Source organism: Heterodontus francisci, chromosome 39 (assembly GCF_036365525.1).
Source record: "Heterodontus francisci isolate sHetFra1 chromosome 39, sHetFra1.hap1, whole genome shotgun sequence".
Classification (NCBI taxonomy): domain Eukaryota; kingdom Metazoa; phylum Chordata; class Chondrichthyes; order Heterodontiformes; family Heterodontidae; genus Heterodontus; species Heterodontus francisci.
Window position 1 is genome coordinate 29,552,837 of NC_090409.1, and position 19,413 is coordinate 29,572,249.

The 19,413-nt window shown below is 45.8% G+C and overlaps 1 protein-coding gene across 1 annotated transcript in view; it reads right to left on the reverse strand.

Moving 5' to 3' along the window:
- The window catches only part of LOC137352858 (POU domain, class 2, transcription factor 2-like), a 991,936-nt gene extending 974,188 nt beyond the window's left edge, over positions 1 to 17,748 (reverse strand). Inside the window, exon 1 of the mRNA XM_068018710.1 lies at positions 17,518 to 17,748. Coding sequence (XP_067874811.1) covers positions 17,518 to 17,581 — 64 coding nt within the window. The 5' untranslated portion in view covers positions 17,582 to 17,748. The remainder of the gene's footprint in view (positions 1 to 17,517) is intronic.
- Positions 17,749 to 19,413: the final 1,665 nt, after the last annotated feature.

Genomic DNA, 19,413 nt, shown 5'->3' on the forward strand with positions numbered 1-19,413 from the left:
TCTGTCACTGATGTTCTCTCTCTCTCTGTTACTGAGGTTCTCTCTCTCTCTGCCACTGAGTTTCTCACTCTCTCTTTAACTGATGTTCTCAATCACTTTCTGATCCTGAAATCTCTCTCTCTCTCTGTTACTGATGTTCTCACTCTCGCTCTCTCTGTCACTGATATTCTCACTCTCTCTGTCACTGATGTTCTCAATCCCTTTCTGTTCCTGAAGTCTCACTCTCTCTCTTTGTTACTGATTTTCTTACTCTCTCTCTCTCTCTTTTAGTGATGTTCTCACTCTCTCTCTCTCGCTGTTACTGATATTGTCACTCTCTGTTACTGATGTTCTCACTCTGGCTCTCTCTGTCACTGATATTCTCACTCTCTCTGTCACTGATGTTCTCAATCACTTTCTGATCCTGAAGTCTCACTCTCTCTCTCTGTCACTGAAGTTCTCACTCTGTCTGTCACTGACGTTCTCACTATCTCTGTCACTGACGTTCTCACTCTCTCTGTCACTGACGTTCTCACTCTCTCTCTCTGTTACTGATGTTCTCACTCTCTCTCTCTGTCACTGAAGTTCTCTCCTTCTCTGTTACTAATGTTCTCTCTCTCTCTGTTACTGTTGTTCTCACTCTCTCTCTCTGTCACTGATATTCTGACTCTCTCTGTCACCGAAGTTTTCTCTCTCTCTGTTACTGAAGTTCTCTCTCTGTCACTGATGTTCTCACTCTCTCTGTCACGGATGTTCTCACTCTCTCTCTGTCACTGAAGTTCTCTCTCTGTTATTGATGTTCTCTCTCTCTCTGTCACTGAAGTTCTCACTCTCTCTGTCACTGATGTTCTCAATCACTTTCTGATCCTGAAGTCTCACTCTCTCTCTCTGTTACTGATGTTCTCACTCTCGCTCTCTCTGTCACTGATATTCTCACTCTAACTGTCACTGAAGATCTCTCTCTGTTACTGATGTTCTCACTCTCGGTCTCTCTGTTACTGATGTTCTCAATCTCTCTCTGTCACTGATGTTCTCACTCTCTCTGTCACCGATGTTCTCAATCACTTTCTGATCCTGAAATCTCTCTCTCTCTCTCTCTCTCTCTGTTACTGATGTTCTCACTCTCGCTCTCTCTGTCACTGATATTCTCACTCTCTCTGTCACTGATGTTCTCAATCACTTTCTGTTCCTGAAGTCTCTCTCTCTCTGTGACTGATGTTCTCACTCTCGCTCTCTCTGTCACTGATGTTCTCACTCTCTCTGTCACTGATGTTCTCAATCCCTTTCTGTTCCTGAAGTCTCACTCTCTCTCTTTGTTACTGATTTTCTTACTCTCTCTCTCTCTCTCTCTGTCACTGACGTTCTCACTCTCTCTCTCTGTTACTGATGTTCTCACTCTCTCTCTCTGCCACTGAAGTTCTCTCCTTCTCTGTTACTAATGTTCTCTCTCGCTCTGTTACTGTTGTTCTCACTCTCTCTGTCACCGAAGTTTTCTCTCTCGCTCTTTGTCACTGATGTTCTCACTCTTTCTGTCATGGATGTTCTCACTCTCTCTGTCACGGTTGTTCTCACTCTCTCTCTGTCACTGAAGTTCTCTCTCTGTTATTGATGTTCTCTCTCTCTCTGTCACTGAAGTTCTCACTCTCTCTGTCACTGATGTTCTCAATCACTTTCTGATCCTGAAGTCACCCCCTCTCTCTCTGTTACTGATGTTCTCACTCTCGCTCTGTCTGTCACTGATGTTCTCACTCTCTCTGTCATTGATGTTCTCACTCTCTCTGTTACTGATGTTCTCACTCTCGCTCTCTCTGTCACTGATATTCTCACTCTATCTGTCACTGAAGTTCTCTCTCTGTTACTGATGTTCTCTCTCTCTCTGTCACTGATGTTCTCAATCACTTTCTGATCCTGAAGTCTCTCTCTCTCTCTCTGTCACTGAATTTCTCACTCTCTCTGTCTCTGATGTTCTCAATCACTTTCTGTTCCTGAAGTCTCTCTCTCTCTGTCACTGATGTTCTCTCTTTCTCTGTCACTGATGTTCTCAATCACTTTCTGATCCTGAAGTCTCTCTCTCTCTCTCTGTCACTGAAGTTCTCACTCTCTCTGTCACTGATATTCTCACTCTCTCTGTCACTGATGTTCTCACTCCCTCTGTTACTGATATTCTCACTCTATCTGTCACTGATGTTCTCAATCACTTTCTGATCCTGAAGTCTCTCTCTCTCTCTCTCTCTCTGTCACTGAAGTTCTCACTCTCTGTCACTGATGTTCTCTCTCTCTCTGTTACTGAGGTTCTCTCTCTCTCTGTCACTGATGTTCTCAATCACTTTCTGATCCTGAAGTCTCTCTCTCTCTCTGTCACTGAAGTTCTCACTCTCTCTCTCTGTCACTGATGTTCTCACTCTATCTGTCACTGATCTTCTCAATCACTTTCTGATCCTGAAGTCACTCTCTCTCTCTCTCTCTCTGTTACTGAAGTTCTCAATCACTTTCTGATCCTGAAGTCTCACTCTCTCTCTCTGTCACTGAAGTTCTCACTCTCTCTGTCACTGACGTTCTCACTCTCTGTCACTGACGTTCTCACTCTCTCTGTCACTGACGTTCTCACTCTCTCTGTCACTGACGTTCTCACTCTCTCTCTCTGTTACTGATGTTCTCACTCTCTCTGTCACTGAAGTTCTCTCCTTCTCTGTTACTAATGTTCTCTCTCTCTCTGTTACTGAAGTTCTCACTCTCGCTCTTTGTCACTGATGTTCTGACTCTCTCTGTCACCGAAGTTTTCTCTCTCTCTGTTACTGAAGTTCTCTCTCTGTTATTGATGTTCTCTCTCTCTCTGTCACTGAAGTTCTCACTCTCTCTGTCACTGATGTTCTCAATCACTTTCTGATCCTGAAGTCTCACTCTCTCTCTCTGTTACTGATGTTCTCACTCTCGCTCTCTCTGTCACTGATATTCTCACTCTAACTGTCACTGAAGTTCTCTCTCTGTTACTGATGTTCTCACTCTCGGTCTCTCTGTTACTGATGTTCTCAATCTCTCTCTGTCACTGATGTTCTCACTCTCTCTGTCACTGATGTTCTCAATCACTTTCTGATCCTGAAATCTCTCTCTCTCTCTCTCTCTCTCTCTCTCTGTTACTGATGTTCTCACTCTCGCTCTCTCTGTCACTGATATTCTCACTCTCTCTGTCACTGATGTTCTCAATCACTTTCTGTTCCTGAAGTCTCTCTCTCTCTGTTACTGATGTTCTCACTCTCGCTCTCTCTGTCACTGATGTTCTCACTCTCTCTGTCACTGATGTTCTCAATCCCTTTCTGTTCCTGAAGTCTCACTCTCTCTCTTTGTTACTGATGTTCTTACTCTCTCTCTCTCTCTCTGTCCCTGACGTTCTCACTCTCTCTCTCTGTTACTGATGTTCTCACTCTCTCTCTCTGCCACTGAAGTTCTCTCCTTCTCTGTTACTAATGTTCTCTCTCTCTCTGTTACTGTTGTTCTCACTCTCTCTCTCTGTCACTGATATTCTGACTCTCTCTGTCACCGAAGTTTTCTCTCTCGCTCTTTGTCACTGATGTTCTCACTCTTTCTGTCATGGATGTTCTCACTCTCTCTGTCACGGTTGTTCTCACTCTCTCTCTGTCACTGAAGTTCTCTCTCTGTTATTGATGTTCTCTCTCTCTCTGTCACTGAAGTTCTCACTCTCTCTGTCACTGATGTTCTCAATCACTTTCTGATCCTGAAGTCACCCCCTCTCTCTCTGTTACTGATGTTCTCACTCTCGCTCTGTCTGTCACTGATGTTCTCACTCTCTCTGTCACGGATGTTCTCACTCTCTCTCTGTCACTGAAGTTCTCTCTCTGTTATTGATGTTCTCTCTCTCTCTGTCACTGAAGTTCTCACTCTCTCTGTCACTGATGTTCTCAATCACTTTCTGATCCTGAAGTCTCACTCTCTCTCTCTGTTACTGATGTTCTCACTCTCGCTCTCTCTGTCACTGATATTCTCACTCTAACTGTCACTGAAGTTCTCTCTCTGTTACTGATGTTCTCACTCTCGGTCTCTCTGTTACTGATGTTCTCAATCTCTCTCTGTCAATGATGTTCTCACTCTCTCTGTCACTGATGTTCTCAATCACTTTCTGATCCTGAAATCTCTCTCTCTCTCTCTCTCGCTCTGTTACTGATGTTCTCACTCTCGCTCTCTCTGTCACTGATATTCTCACTCTCTCTGTCACTGATGTTCTCAATCACTTTCTGTTCCTGAAGTCTCTCTCTCTCTGTTACTGATGTTCTCACTCTCGCTCTCTCTGTCACTGATGTTCTCACTCTCTCTGTCACTGATGTTCTCAATCCCTTTCTGTTCCTGAAGTCTCACTCTCTCTCTTTGTTACTGATTTTCTTACTCTCTCTCTCTCTCTCTCTGTCACTGACGTTCTCACTCTCTCTCTCTGTTACTGATGTTCTCACTCTCTCTCTCTGCCACTGAAGTTCTCTCCTTCTCTGTTACTAATGTTCTCTCTCTCTCTGTTACTGTTGTTCTCACTCTCTCTCTCTGTCACTGATATTCTGACTCTCTCTGTCACCGAAGTTTTCTCTCTCGCTCTTTGTCACTGATGTTCTCACTCTTTCTGTCATTGATGTTCTCACTCTCTCTGTCACGGTTGTTCTCACTCTCTCTCTGTCACTGAAGTTCTCTCTCTGTTATTGATGTTCTCTCTCTCTCTGTCACTGAAGTTCTCACTCTCTCTGTCACTGATGTTCTCAATCAATTTCTGATCCTGAAGTCACCCCCTCTCTCTCTGTTACTGATGTTCTCACTCTCGCTCTGTCTGTCACTGATGTTCTCACTCTCTCTGTCATTGATGTTCTCACTCTCTCTGTTACTGATGTTCTCACTCTCGCTCTCTCTGTCACTGATATTCTCACTCTATCTGTCACTGAAGTTCTCTCTCTGTTACTGATGTTCTCTCTCTCTCTGTCACTGATGTTCTCAATCACTTTCTGTTCCTGAAGTCTCTCTCTCTCTGTCACTGAAGTTCTCACTCTCTCTGTCACTGATGTTCTCTCTCTCTCTGTCACTGATGTTCTCAATCACTTTCTGATCCTGAAGCCTCTCTCTCTCTCTCTGTCACTGAATTTCTCACTCTCTCTGTCTCTGATGTTCTCAATCACTTTCTGTTCCTGAAGTCTCTCTCTCTCTGTCACTGAAGTTCTCACTCTCTCTGTCACTGATGTTCTCTCTCTCTCTGTCACTGATGTTCTCAATCACTTTCTGATCCTGAAGTCTCTCTCTCTCTCTCTGTCACTGATGTTCTCACTCTCTCTGTCACTGATATTCTCACTCTTTCTGTCACTGATGTTCTCACTCCCTCTGTTACTGATATTCTCACTCTATCTGTCACTGATATTCTCAATCACTTTCTGATCCTGAGGTCTCTCTCTCTCTCTCTCTCTGTCACTGAAGTTCTCACTCTCTCTCTCTGTCACTGATGCTCTCTCTCTCTCTGTTACTGAGGTTCTCTCTCTCTCTGTCACTGATGTTCTCAATCACTTTCTGATCCTGAAGTCTCTCTCTCTCTCTGTCACTGAAGTTCTCACTCTCTCTCTCTGTCACTGATGTTCTCACTCTATCTTTCACTGATCTTCTCAATCACTTTCTGATCCTGAAGTCACTCTCTCTCTCTCTCTCTGTTACTGAAATTCTCACTCTCTCTCTCTGTCACTGATGTTCTCACTCTCTCTCTTTTACTGAGGTTCTCTCTCTCTCTGTCACTGAAGTTCTCACTCTCTCTGTTACTGATGTTCTCACTCTCTCTTTCACTGATCTTCTCACTCTCTCTGTCACTGATGTTCTCATTCACTCTGTTACTGATATTCTCATTCTATCTGTCACTGATGTTCTCAGTCACTTTCTGATCCTGAAGTCTCACTCTCCCTCTTTGTTACTGATTTTCTCACTCTCTCTCACTCTCTCTCGCTGTTACTGATATTCTCACTCTCTGTTACTGATGTTCTCACTCTGGCTCTCTCTGTCACTGATATTCTCACTCTATCTGTCACTGATGTTCTCAATCACTTTCTGATCCTGAAGCCTCACTCTCTCTCTGTCACTGAAGTTCTCACTCTGTCTGTCACTGAAGTTCTCACTCTCTCTGTTACTGATGTTCTCACTCTCTCTCTCTGTCACTGATGTTCTCTCCTTCTCTGTTACTAATGTTCTCTCTCTCTCTGTTACTGAGGTTCTCTCTCTCTCTGTCACTGAAGATCTCACTCTCTCTGTTACTGATGTTCTCAATCACTGTCTGATCCTGAAGTCACCCCCTCTCTCTCTGTTACTGATGTTCTCACTCTCGCTCTGTCTGTCACTGATGTTCTCACTCTCTCTGTCATTGATGTTCTCACTCTCTCTGTTACTGATGTTCTCACTCTCGCTCTCTCTGTCACTGATATTCTCACTCTATCTGTCACTGAAGTTCTCTCTCTGTTACTGATGTTCTCTCTCTCTCTGTCACTGATGTTCTCAATCACTTTCTGATCCTGAAGTCTCTCTCTCTCTCTCTGTCACTGAATTTCTCACTCTCTCTGTCTCTGATGTTCTCAATCACTTTCTGTTCCTGAAGTCTCTCTCTCTCTGTCACTGAAGTTCTCACTCTCTCTGTCACTGATGTTCTCTCTCTCTCTGTCACTGATGTTCTCAATCACTTTCTGATCCTGAAGTCTCTCTCTCTCTCTCTGTCACTGAAGTTCTCACTCTCTCTGTCACTGATATTCTCACTCTCTCTGTCACTGATGTTCTCACTCCCTCTGTTACTGATATTCTCACTCTATCTGTCACTGATGTTCTCAATCACTTTCTGATCCTGAAGTCTCTCTCTCTCTCTCTCTCTCTCTCTGTCACTGAAGTTCTCACTCTCTCTCTCTGTCACTGATGCTCTCTCTCTCTCTGTTACTGAGGTTCTCTCTCTCTCTGTCACTGATGTTCTCAATCACTTTCTGATCCTGAAGTCTCTCTCTCTCTCTGTCACTGAAGTTCTCACTCTTTCTCTCTGTCACTGATGTTCTCACTCTATCTTTCACTGATCTTCTCAATCACTTTCTGATCCTGAAGTCACTCTCTCTCTCTGTTACTGAAGTTCTCACTCTCTCTCTCTGTCACTGATGTTCTCACTCTCTCTCTTTTACTGAGGTTCTCTCTCTCTCTGTCACTGAAGTTCTCACTCTCTCTCTCTGTCACTGATGCTCTCTCTCTCTCTGTTACTGAGGTTCTCTCTCTCTCTGTCACTGATGTTCTCAATCACTTTCTGATCCTGAAGTCTCTCTCTCTCTCTGTCACTGAAGTTCTCACTCTCTCTCTCTGTCACTGATGTTCTCACTCTATCTTTCACTGATCTTCTCAATCACTTTCTGATCCTGAAGTCACTCTCTCTCTCTGTTACTGAAGTTCTCACTCTCTCTCTCTGTCACTGATGTTCTCACTCTCTCTCTTTTACTGAGGTTCTCTCTCTCTCTGTCACTGAAGTTCTCACTCTCTCTGTTACTGATGTTCTCACTCTCTCTTTCACTGATCTTCTCACTCTCTCTGTCACTGATGTTCTCATTCACTCTGTTACTGATATTCTCATTCTATCTGTCACTGATGTTCTCAGTCACTTTCTGATCCTGAAGTCTCACTCTCTCTCTTTGTTACTGATTTTCTTACTCTCTCTCTCTCTCTCTCTCTGTTAGTGATGTTCTCACTCACTCTCGCTGTTACTGATATTCTCACTCTCTGTTACTGATGTTCTCACTCTGGCTCTCTCTGTCACTGATATTCTCACTCTATCTGTCACTGATGTTCTCAATCACTTTCTGATCCTGAAGCCTCACTCTCTCTCTGTCACTGAAGTTCTCACTCTGTCTGTCACTGAAGTTCTCACTCTCTCTGTTACTGATGTTCTCACTCTCTCTCTCTGTCACTGAAGTTCTCTCCTTCTCTGTTACTAATGTTCTCTCTCTCTCTGTTACTGAGGTTCTCTCTCTCTCTGTTACGAATGTTCTCTCTCGCTCTGTCACTGATGTTCTCACTCTGTCACTGACGTTATCAATCTCTCTGTCACTGATATTGTCACTGTGTCACTGATGTTCTCACTTCCTCTGTCACTGATGTTCTCACTCTCTCTCGGTTACTGAAGTTCTCACTCTCTCTGTCACTGATGTTCTCTCTCCCTGTCAGTAATGTTCTCTCTCTCTCGGTTACTAATGTTCTCACTCTCTCTGTTACTGATGTTCTCACTCTCTCTCTGTCACTGAAGTTCTCACTCTCTCTGTTACTGATGTTCTCACTCTCTCTGTCACTGATGTTCTCACTCTCTCTGTCACTGATGTTCTCACTCCCTCTGTTAATGATATTCTCACTCTATCTGTCACTGATGTTCTCAATCACTTTCTGATCCTGAAGTCTCTCTCTCTCTCTCTCTGTCACTGAAGTTCTCACTCTCTCTCTGTCTGTCACTGATGTTCTCTCTCTCTCTGTTACTGAGGTTCTCTCTCTCTCTGTCACTAATGCTCTCACTCTCTCTCTCTCTGTCACTGATGTTCTCTCTCTCTCTGTTCCTGAAGTTCTCACTCTCTCTCTCTGTCAATGATGTTCTCAATGACTTTCTGATCCTGAAGTCTCTCTCTCTCTCTGTCACTGATGTCCTCACTCTCTCCCTGTTACTGAAGTTCTCGCTCTCTCTCTGTTACTGAGGTTCTCTCTCTCTCTGTCACTGATGTTCTCAATCATTTTCTGATCCGGAAGTCTCTCTCTCTCTCTCTGTTACTGATGTTCTCACTCTCGCTCTCTCTGTCACTGATATTCTCACTCTCTCTGTCACTGATGTTCTCAATCACATTCTGTTCCTGAAGTCTCACTCTCTCTCTCTCTATTAGTGATGTTCTCACTCTCTCTTTTCTCCCTGTTACTGATATTCTCACCCTCTGTTACTGATGTTCTCACTCTCTCTCTCTGTCATTGATATTCTCACTCTCTCTGTCACTGATGTTGTCGCTCTCTCAGTCACTGAAGTTCTCTCTCTCTCTGTTACGAATGTTCTCTCTCGCTCTGTCACTGATGTTCTCACTCTGTCACTGACGTTATCAATCTCTCTGTCACTGATATTGTCACTGTGTCACTGATGTTCTCACTTCCTCTGTCACTGATGTTCTCACTCTCTCTCGGTTACTGAAGTTCTCACTCTCTCTGTCACTGATATTCTCACTCTCTCTGTCACTGATGTTCTCACTCCCTCTGTTACTGATATTCTCACTCTATCTGTCACTGATGTTCTCAATCACTTTCTGATCCTGAAGTCTCTCTCTCTCTCTCTCTCTCTCTCTCTGTCACTGAAGTTCTCACTCTCTCTCTCTGTCACTGATGCTCTCTCTCTCTCTGTTACTGAGGTTCTCTCTCTCTCTGTCACTGATGTTCTCAATCACTTTCTGATCCTGAAGTCTCTCTCTCTCTCTGTCACTGAAGTTCTCACTCTCTCTCTCTGTCACTGATGTTCTCACTCTATCTTTCACTGATCTTCTCAATCACTTTCTGATCCTGAAGTCACTCTCTCTCTCTGTTACTGAAGTTCTCACTCTCTCTCTCTGTCACTGATGTTCTCACTCTCTCTCTTTTACTGAGGTTCTCTCTCTCTCTGTCACTGAAGTTCTCACTCTCTCTCTCTGTCACTGATGCTCTCTCTCTCTCTCTGTTACTGAGGTTCTCTCTCTCTCTGTCACTGATGTTCTCAATCACTTTCTGATCCTGAAGTCTCTCTCTCTCTCTGTCACTGAAGTTCTCACTCTCTCTCTCTGTCACTGATGTTCTCACTCTATCTTTCACTGATCTTCTCAATCACTTTCTGATCCTGAAGTCACTCTCTCTCTCTGTTACTGAAGTTCTCACTCTCTCTCTCTGTCACTGATGTTCTCACTCTCTCTCTTTTACTGAGGTTCTCTCTCTCTCTGTCACTGAAGTTCTCACTCTCTCTGTTACTGATGTTCTCACTCTCTCTTTCACTGATCTTCTCACTCTCTCTGTCACTAATGTTCTCTCTCCATGTCACTTATGTTCTCTCTCCCTGTCACTAATGTTCTCTCTCTCTCTGTTACTAATGTTCTCTCTCTCTCTGTTACTGTTGTTCACACTCTCTCTCTCTGTCACTGATGTTCTCACTCTGTCACTGACGTTATCACTCTCTCTGTCACTGATATTCTCACTCTCTCTCTGTTACTGAAGTTCTCACTCTCTCTGTGACTGAAGTTCTCTCTCCCTGTGACTGAAGTTCTCTCTCCCTGTCACTAATGTTCTCTCTCCCTGTCACTAATGTTCTCTCTCTCTCTGTTACTAATGTTCTCTCTCTCTCTGTTACTGTTGTTCACACTCTCTCTCTCTGTCACTGATGTTCTCACTCTGTCACTGACGTTATCACTCTCTCTGTCACTGATATTCTCACTCTCGCTGTCACTGATATTCTCACTCTGTCACTGAAGTTCTCCCTCTCTGTCACTGACGTTCTCACTCTCTCTCTCTGTTACTGATGTTCTCACTCTCGCCCTCTCTGTTACTGAAGTTCTCAATCTCTCTCTGTCACTGACGTTCTCACTCTCTCTCTCTGTTTCTGATGTTCTCACTCTCTCTCTGTCACTGAAGTTCTCACTCTCTCTCTGTCACTTAAGTTCTCTCCTTCTCCGTTACTAATGTTCTCTCTCTCTCTGTTACTGTTGTTCTCACTCTCTCTCTCTGTCACTGATATTCTCACTCTCTCTGTCACTGAAGTTCTCACTCTCGCTCTTTGTCACTGATGTTCTCACTCTCTCTCTGTTACTCATGTTCTCACTCTCTCTCTGTTACTCATGTTCTCACTCTCGCTGTCACTGAATTTCTCACTCTCTCTGTTTTTAATGTTCGTTCTCTCTCTCTCTGTTACAGTTGTTCTCACTCTCTCTCTCTGTCACTGATATACTCACGCTCTCTGTCAGTGATGTTCTCACTCTCTCTGTCACTGAAGGTCTCACTCTCTCTGTCACTGATGTTCTCTCTCTCTCTGTCACTGATATTCTCTCTCTCTCTGTTCCTGATGTTATCACTCCCTCTGTCACTGATATTCTCACTCTCTGTGTCACAGATATTCTCACTCTGTCACTGAAGTTCTCACTCTCTATGTCACTGAAGTTCCCACTCTCTCTCTGTTACTGAAGTTCTCACTCTCTCTGTCACTGAAGTTCTCTCTCCCTGTCACTGAAGTTCTCACTCTCTCTCTGTTACTGATGTTGTCACTCTCTCCGTCACTGAAGTTCTCTCTCTCTCTGTTACTGATGTTCTCTGTCTCTCTGTCACTGATGTTCTCACTCTGTCACTGATGTTATCACTCTCTCTGTCACTTAAGTTCACACTCTTCCTCTGTCACTGAAGTTCTCCCTCTCACTGTTACTAATGTTCTCTCTCTCTGTTACTGTTGTTCTCAGTCTCTCTCTGTCACTGATATACTCACGCTCTCTGTCACTGATATTCTCACTCTCTCTGTCACTGATGTTCTCTCTCTCACTGTTACTGATGTTCGCTCTCTCTCTCACTGTTACTGATGTTCGCTCTCTCTCTGTCACTGATATTCTCACTCTCTCTGTCACTGAAGTTCTCACTCTCTCTGTCACTGAAGTTATCACTCTCTGTTACTGATGTTATCACTCTCTCTGTCACTGATATTCTCACTCTGTCACTGAAGTTCTCGCTCTCTCTTTCACTGATGTTCTGTCTCTCTCTCTGTTATTGATGTTCTCACTCTCTCTGTCACTGATGCTCTCTCTCTCTCTGTCACTGATGTTCTCTCTCTCTCTGTCACTGATGTTCTTTCTCTCTCTGATACTGATGTTCTCTCTCTCTCTGTCACTGATGTTCTCTCTCTGTCACTGATATTCTCACTCTGTCACTGATATTCTCACTCTCTCTGTTACTGATGTTCTCTCTCTCTCTGTCACTGATGTTCTCACTCTCTCTGTCACTGATGTTCTCTCTCTCTCTGTTACTGATGTTCTCTCTCTCTCTGTTACTGATGTTCTCTCTCTGTCACTGATGTTCTCACTCTCTCTGTTACTGATGTTCTCTCTCTCTCTGTCACTGATGCTCTCACTCTCTCTGTCACTGATGTTCCATCTCTCTCTGTCACTGATGTTCGCTCTCTCTCTGTTACTGATGTTCTCACTCTCTCTGTCACTGATGCTCTCTCTCTGTCACTGATATTCTCACTCTCTCTGTTACTGAAGTTCTCACTCTCTCTGTTATTGATGTTCTCACTCTCCCTCTCTCTGTTACTGAAGTTCTCACTCTCTCTCTGTTACTGATGTTCTCACTCTCTCTCTGTTCCTGATGTTCTCACTCTCTCTGTTACTGATGTTCTCACTCTCTCTTTTACTGACATACACAGGCACAGAGTATTGTCCAGACATACTGAGATATGGACTCACACTCTAAAAACAGACAAGCTGAACTCACCCACGTGGGGACCTGCTGTCATAAATGAAATATAATCCTGAGTTGAAACATACACTACTGAAACACTCACAGAAATGCACACACAGCCTCAGATACTGAAACACGCAAAGACATACTCAAAGTTACAAGCGTAGAACTCCGTCTTGGGCGGTGGTGTGAAAGGGCAGGTAATGGATTGGCTTTTCATTTGATGCAGCGACAGATACTTAATTCTGATGAAAGATCATAGAACTGAAACGTAAACTCAGTTTCTCTCTGCACAGATGCTGCCAGAACTACTGAGGATTTTCAGCACTTTGTTTTCATTTCAGATTTCCAGAATTTCTTCAGAATCTATTCTAAAGGGTGTGATAAATGGACACTTGGATAATAATGATCTGATTGGATTTAGTCAACATGGATTTTTGATTTTTTATTTTATTTAGAGATACAGCACTGAAACAGGCCCTTCGGCCCACCAAGTATGTGCCGACCAACAACCACCCATTTATACTAACCCTACAGTAATCCCATATTCCCATGAATGGGAAATCATGTTTGACGAACCTGTTGGAGTTTTTTGAGGATGTAACTAACAGATTTAATGAAGGGGAGTCGGTGGACGTGGTATACTTGGATTTTCAGTAAGCTTTTTGATAAAGTCCCCCACAGGAGGTTGGTTAGCAAAATTAAAGCACATGGGATAGGAGGTAATATACTGGCATGGATTAAGGATTGGATAACAGGCAGAAAACAGAGTAGAAATAAACGGGTCATTCTCATGTTGGCAGGCTGTGACTAGTGGGGTTCTGCAAGGATCAGTGCTTGGGCCCCAGCTGTTCACAATATATATCAATGATTTGGATGTGGGGACCAAATGTAATATTTCCAAGTTCGCAGATGACACAAAACTAGTTGGGAATGTGTGTTGTGAGGAAGATGCAAAGCGGCTTCAAGGGGATTTGGACAGACTTAGTGATTGGGCAAGAATGTGGGAGATGGAGAAATGTGAGGTTATCCACTTTGGTAGGAGGAACAGATGTGCAGAGTATTTCTTAAATGGTAAGAGATTAGAAAGTGTAGATGTACAAAGGGACCTGGGTGTCCTCGTCAATAAGTCACTGAAAGCTAATATGCAGGTGCAGCAAGCAACTAAGAAGGTGAATGGTATGTTACCCTTTAGTGCAAGAGGATTTGAGTACAGGAGTAGTGAAGTCTTGCTTCAATTGTATAGAACCTTGGTTAGACCGCACCTGGAGTACCGTGTGCAGTTTTGGTCCCCTTATCTTAGGAAGGATATTATTGCCATAGAGGGGGTGCAATGAAGGTTCACCAGACTTGTTCCTGGGATAGCGGTACTGTCCTATGAAGAGAGATTGGGGAAACTGGGCCTGTATTCTCTAGAGTTTCGAAGAATAAGAGGTGATCTCATTGAAACCTACAAAATACTTAAAGGGATAGACAGGGTCAGTGCAGGTACGATGTTTCCCCTGGTTGGAGAGTCTAGAACCAGGGGACACAATTTTAAAATAAGGGGGAAGTCACTTAGGACAGAGATGAAGAGAAATTTCTTTACTCAGAGGGTTGTGAATCTTTGGAATTCTCTACCCCAGAGGGCTGTGGAAGCTCAGTCATTGAGTATGTTTAAAGCAGAGATTGACAGATTTCTAAATACGAATGACATAAGGGGATATGAGGATAGGGTGGGGAAAAAGGCATTGAATTGGATGATTAGCCATGAACATATTGAATGGCGGGGCAGGCTCGATGGGCTGAATGGCCTACTCCTGTTCCTATGTTCCTACGTCTTACGTTCCAGCATCCACAGTATTTTGCTTTTATGATATTTAATTCCATCGACTGCAATCAAACAGGCTAACTCTGAAACACTTACACTGAGAGACACACACACACTCTGAACTACACCCTGTGAAGCACACACAGTTTGAAACACACCCTCTGAAGTACTCATACACACAACATGAAACCTTCAGGGAAGGAAATCTGCAGTCCTTAGCCAGTCTGGCCTACATGTGGTCGACTCTTAACTGCCCTCTAAAATGGCCTAGCAAGCCGATCAGATGCATCTGTCCATGACAGTAGTGGTAGGAGTGAGCACCGAACACTCCTGGTGGAGAGGACGTCCCGTCTTCACACAGAGGACACCCTCCAACATGCGATATGGTACTACGGCCGTGCCAAATGGAACAGGTTTCAGAACAGACCCAGCAGCTCAAAACTGAGGCAGTGTGGGCCAATAGCAGCTGCAGAATTCAACCCCAATCTGTCACCTCATCACCCAGCATACCGTCACTGTACCATTACCATCAAGCCAGGGCACTAGCCCTGGTTCAATATAGAGTGCAGGAGAGAATGCCAGGAGCAGCACCAGGCACACCTCAACATCAGATGCCAACCTAGCGAAGCTACAACACAGGACTACAGTAGAAGCAGTATGCAATAGACAGAGCTTAGCGGGCCCACAGCCAATGGATCAGATCAAAGCCTTGCAGCCCTGCCACAACCAGTCGTGAATGGCGTTGGACAATTAAAGGGACAAGAAGGCTCCACAAACATTCCCATCCTCAATGTTGAGGGAACCTTGCACGTCAGTGCAAAAGACAAGGCTGAAGCATTTGCAACCATCTTCAGCCAGAAGTGCCAAGTTGATGATCCATCTCGGCCTCCTCCCGAGGTCCCCAGCATCACAGATGCCAGACTTCAGCCAATTCGATTCACTCCACGTGATATCAAGAAACGACTGAAGGCATGGAGACAGCAAAGGCTATGGGCTCTGACAACATTACGGCAATAGTACTGAAGATTTGCGCTCCAGAACTTGCCGTACGTACCTCTAGCCAAGCTGTTCCAGTACAGCTACAACACTGGCATCTACCCGACAATGTGAAAGATTGCCCAGGTATGTCATGTCCCCGAAAAGCAGGACAAATCCAATCCGGCCAATTACCACCCCATCAGCGTACTCTCGATCAACAACAAAGTGATTGAAGGGGTCGTCGACGATCCTATTAGGCAGCACTTAAACAGCAATAACCTGCTCAGTGACGCTCAGTTTGGGTTCCGCCAGGGCCACTCAGCTCCTGACCTCATTGCAGCCTTGGTTCAAACATGGACAAAAGAGCTGAACTCAAAAGATGAGGTAAGGGTGACTTGCCCTTGACATCAAGACAGCATTTGCATGAATGTGGTATCAAGGAGCTCCAGCAAAATGCAATGGGAATCAGGGGGAAAACTCTCCGCTGGTTGGAGTCATACCGAACACAAAGGAAGATGGTTGTGGTTGTTGGAGGTCAATCATCTCAGCCCCAGGATCATCGCTGCAGGAGTTCCTCAGGGTAGTGTCCGAGGCCCAACCATCATCAGATGCTTCATCAATGACTTTCCCTCCAAGATAAGGTCTGAAATGGGGATTTTCGCGAATGACTGCACAGGGTTCAGCACCATTTGCACCTCCTCAGATACTGAAGCAGTCCATATCCATGTGCGGCAAGACCTGGACAACATCCAGGCTTGGGCTGATAAGAGGCAAGTAACATTCGCGCCACACAAGTGCCTGGCAATGACCATCTCCAACAAGAGAGAATCTAACCATCTCCCCTTGACATTCAACAGCACTGCCATCGCTGAATCCCCCACTATCAACATGTGTTACCATTGACCAGAAACTGAACTGGAGTAGCCATATCAATACCGTGGCTACAAGAGCAGGTCAGAATCTGTGAATTCTATAGCAAGGAGCTCACCTCCTGACTCCCCAAAGCCTGTCCACCATCTACAAGGCACAAGTCAGCAGTGTGATGGAATACTCTCCACTTGCCTGGATGAGTGCAGCTCCAACAACACTCAAGAAGCTCGACACCATCCAGGACAAAGCAGCCTGCTTGATCGGCATCTGAAAGTTCCCCTCCAAGCCTCACACCATCCTGACTTGGAACTATATCGCCGTTCCTTCACTGTCACTGGGTCAAAATCCTGGAACTCCCTTCCGAACAGCACTGTGGGTATACCTACCTCACATGGACTGCAGCGGTTCAAGAAGGCAGCTCACCACCACCTTCTCAAGGGCAATTATTGCCCATTTCTAAATACCAGCCTTGCCAGTGAAGTGCACACCCCATGAATAAATTAAAAATACACACCCTCTGAAACACATATGAAACACACCCACACTCTGAAACACACCCTCTGAAGCATAGATTTAACACACATACTGAAACACATTGAAACACATCCTCTGAAGTGCACGTGCGTACACACACACACAAACACACACACACCCCCACGTGTGTGCCTGAAACAGACCCTCTGAAGCACACGTGCACACACACATGCACCAAAGTACAAGAGCTGCAACCGTCCGACTTCCCTCTGGCTTTTGAATATCTATATCTGATTTCACAGTCTCCGAGCTCTCTCAGTGACTTGTGGATTTTCTGAGCTCAGGGCTTGCTGATGAAAACCCCACGTCTGAAACAGTGAGATGGCTTCTCCAGACCCCAGAAGGTGGGTGTCAACCAGACTGTGCGACACAAATCAGGCATCTGTTGCTGCCCAGCTAGCTGGACCTTGTGCAAGTGCCTCGAAGCTGATGTATTTGGAAAGACTGTAACTCCATGCACAATCCATATAGTATGGTGTACTGCATCACACTGCCCTCAGTATAACTACAGCAATAACCTGCATTCATATAGCACCCTTAACCCATAGCAAAACTTTCCAAGGTGCTTCACAGGAGCGTTATCAAACAAAATCTCACACTGAGCCACATAAGGAGATATTAGGACTGGTAACCAGAAGAGGTAGGTTTTAAAAAGCATCTTAAAAGGAGGAAAGAGAGGTAGAGAGGAACAGAAAGGTTCAGAGAGAGTATTCCAGAGCTTAGGGGCTGGACAGCAGAAGGCAATGGTGAAGTGAAGAAAATCAGGGATGTTCAGGAGACCACAATTGGAAGAGCGCAGACATTACCGAGGGTCTGGAGGAGGTGACAAGATAGGGAGGCAGGAAAGGAGTAAGTTTTAAACACGCCACGTTGTTCTGTACCTGGGCTGCAGAGATTGGGATCCAGCCTCACCCACACACCATCCTGTTGGCACTTCACGTTCATGGGCACCAACTCAAACAATCGCCAACAGCAAAGTTCCAGATTGCAACACAGATTGAGTGGGAATTGCCCAGGGCTGGGCTGTTCATGGGAGGAGGGAGGAGGGGCACAGACAGGTCAGAAGAGCAATAGAGAGCAGTGAGACAACCGAACTCACAGAGCAGCTGGCTCAGAGTGACATCAGGAGAGAAGCCCGAGACAACTCCTGGGGGTGGAGGAAGAATGTGTGTCACTCATCCCCAGACCCCACCCTCCTCTCCACTCCGCGCCAGTAAGCAAATGAGTTTCATTTGCATGTGGTGAGGCACAGGGCAAAGGAGGCAGCGAGAGGCACGAGAAAAACAACCACATCAAATGGCAGAAGCCTCTGCTGGAATTTTGAAATCACTCTCTCGACCCAGATCGGCGAACTCTGCCCAGTAAAAGCTCCTGCTCACTCTTAGTTCACATTAAAATATTAACCTGTTCACCACCGACTGCTCTCTGGTTTGGTCCAGAGCTGTCAACACTGACTCCTGGTTTACACACTCCTGATTTTCACCCTCCCCTCCCCACGATTTACACACTCCTGATTTACCCCTCTCTGATTTACACACTGCCAATTCACCCCTGATTTACACACTGCCAATTCGCCCCTGATTTACACACTGGCCTTTGGTGTTTGCACAAAACAGGTGACAGCGAATCTGTGCCTCTTTTAATTCCAACGCCATGCTCTTTGCTATTGGTCAAGTACCAGTTTGCTGCTACCACCAAAGAGGTGACCAATACCATACACAAAAACAGTACTCCACCAATCGAAACCCAAGGTAGGACTTGGCCCCAGATACAAAGCAAGAAAGGCCGAAGCTCCAACCCTGGCCTGTACTGAGTTTGGAGTTCACAGACCCAGCCTGGCCCAATGTCTGGACCCACAGCCCCAGCCTTCCGCAATGTCTGGACCCTCAGACTCAGTCTGGCTCAGTGTCTCGGCCCTCAGCCCAAGCCTGGCTCGATGTCTGGACCCTCAGTCCCAGCCTAGCCCAAAGTCTGGGCCCTCACCCTCAGCCTGGCTCAATGTCTAGGCCCTCAACACCAGCCTTCCTCAATGTCTGGGCCCTCAGACCCAGCCTGGCTCAGTGTCTCGGCCCTTATCCCCAGCCTGGCTCATTGTCTGGACCCTCAGACACAGTCTGTCTCAGTGTCTGGACCCTCAGAAGCAGCCTGCCTCAGTGTCTGGACCCTCAGCCCCAGCCTGGCTCAATGTCTCGACCCACAGCCCCAGTCTTGCTCAATGACTGGACCCTAAGCCCCAGCCTGGCTCAATGACTGGACCCTCAGCCCCAGCCTGGCTCAATGTCTGGACCCTCAACCCCAGCCCGTCACAATGTCTGAACCCTCAGCCGCAGCCTGTCTCAGTGTCTGGGCACTCCGCCCCAGTTTTGCTCAATGACTGGACCCTCAGCCCCAGCCAGGCTCAATGTCTGGACACTCAATCCCAGCCTGTCTCAGTGTCAAAGGCCTCAGCCCCAGCCTGGCTCAATGTCTAGGCCCTCAGCCCCAGCCAGGCTCAATGTCTGGACGCTCAGCACCAGCTCAGCTCAATGTCTGAACCCACAGCAGCAGCCTGGCTCAATGTCTAGGCCCTCTGACCCAGCCTGTCTCAATGTCTGGACGCTCAGCCCCAGCTTGTCTCAATGTCGGGGCCCTCAGCCCCAGCCTGTCTCAATGTCTGGACCCTCAGCCCCAGCCTAGCCGATTGTCTGGAGCTCAGCCCCAGCCTGGCTCAATGTCTGGGCCCTCAGCCCCAGCCTGGCTCAATGTCTGAGCCCTCAGCCCCAGCCTGTCTCAGTGTC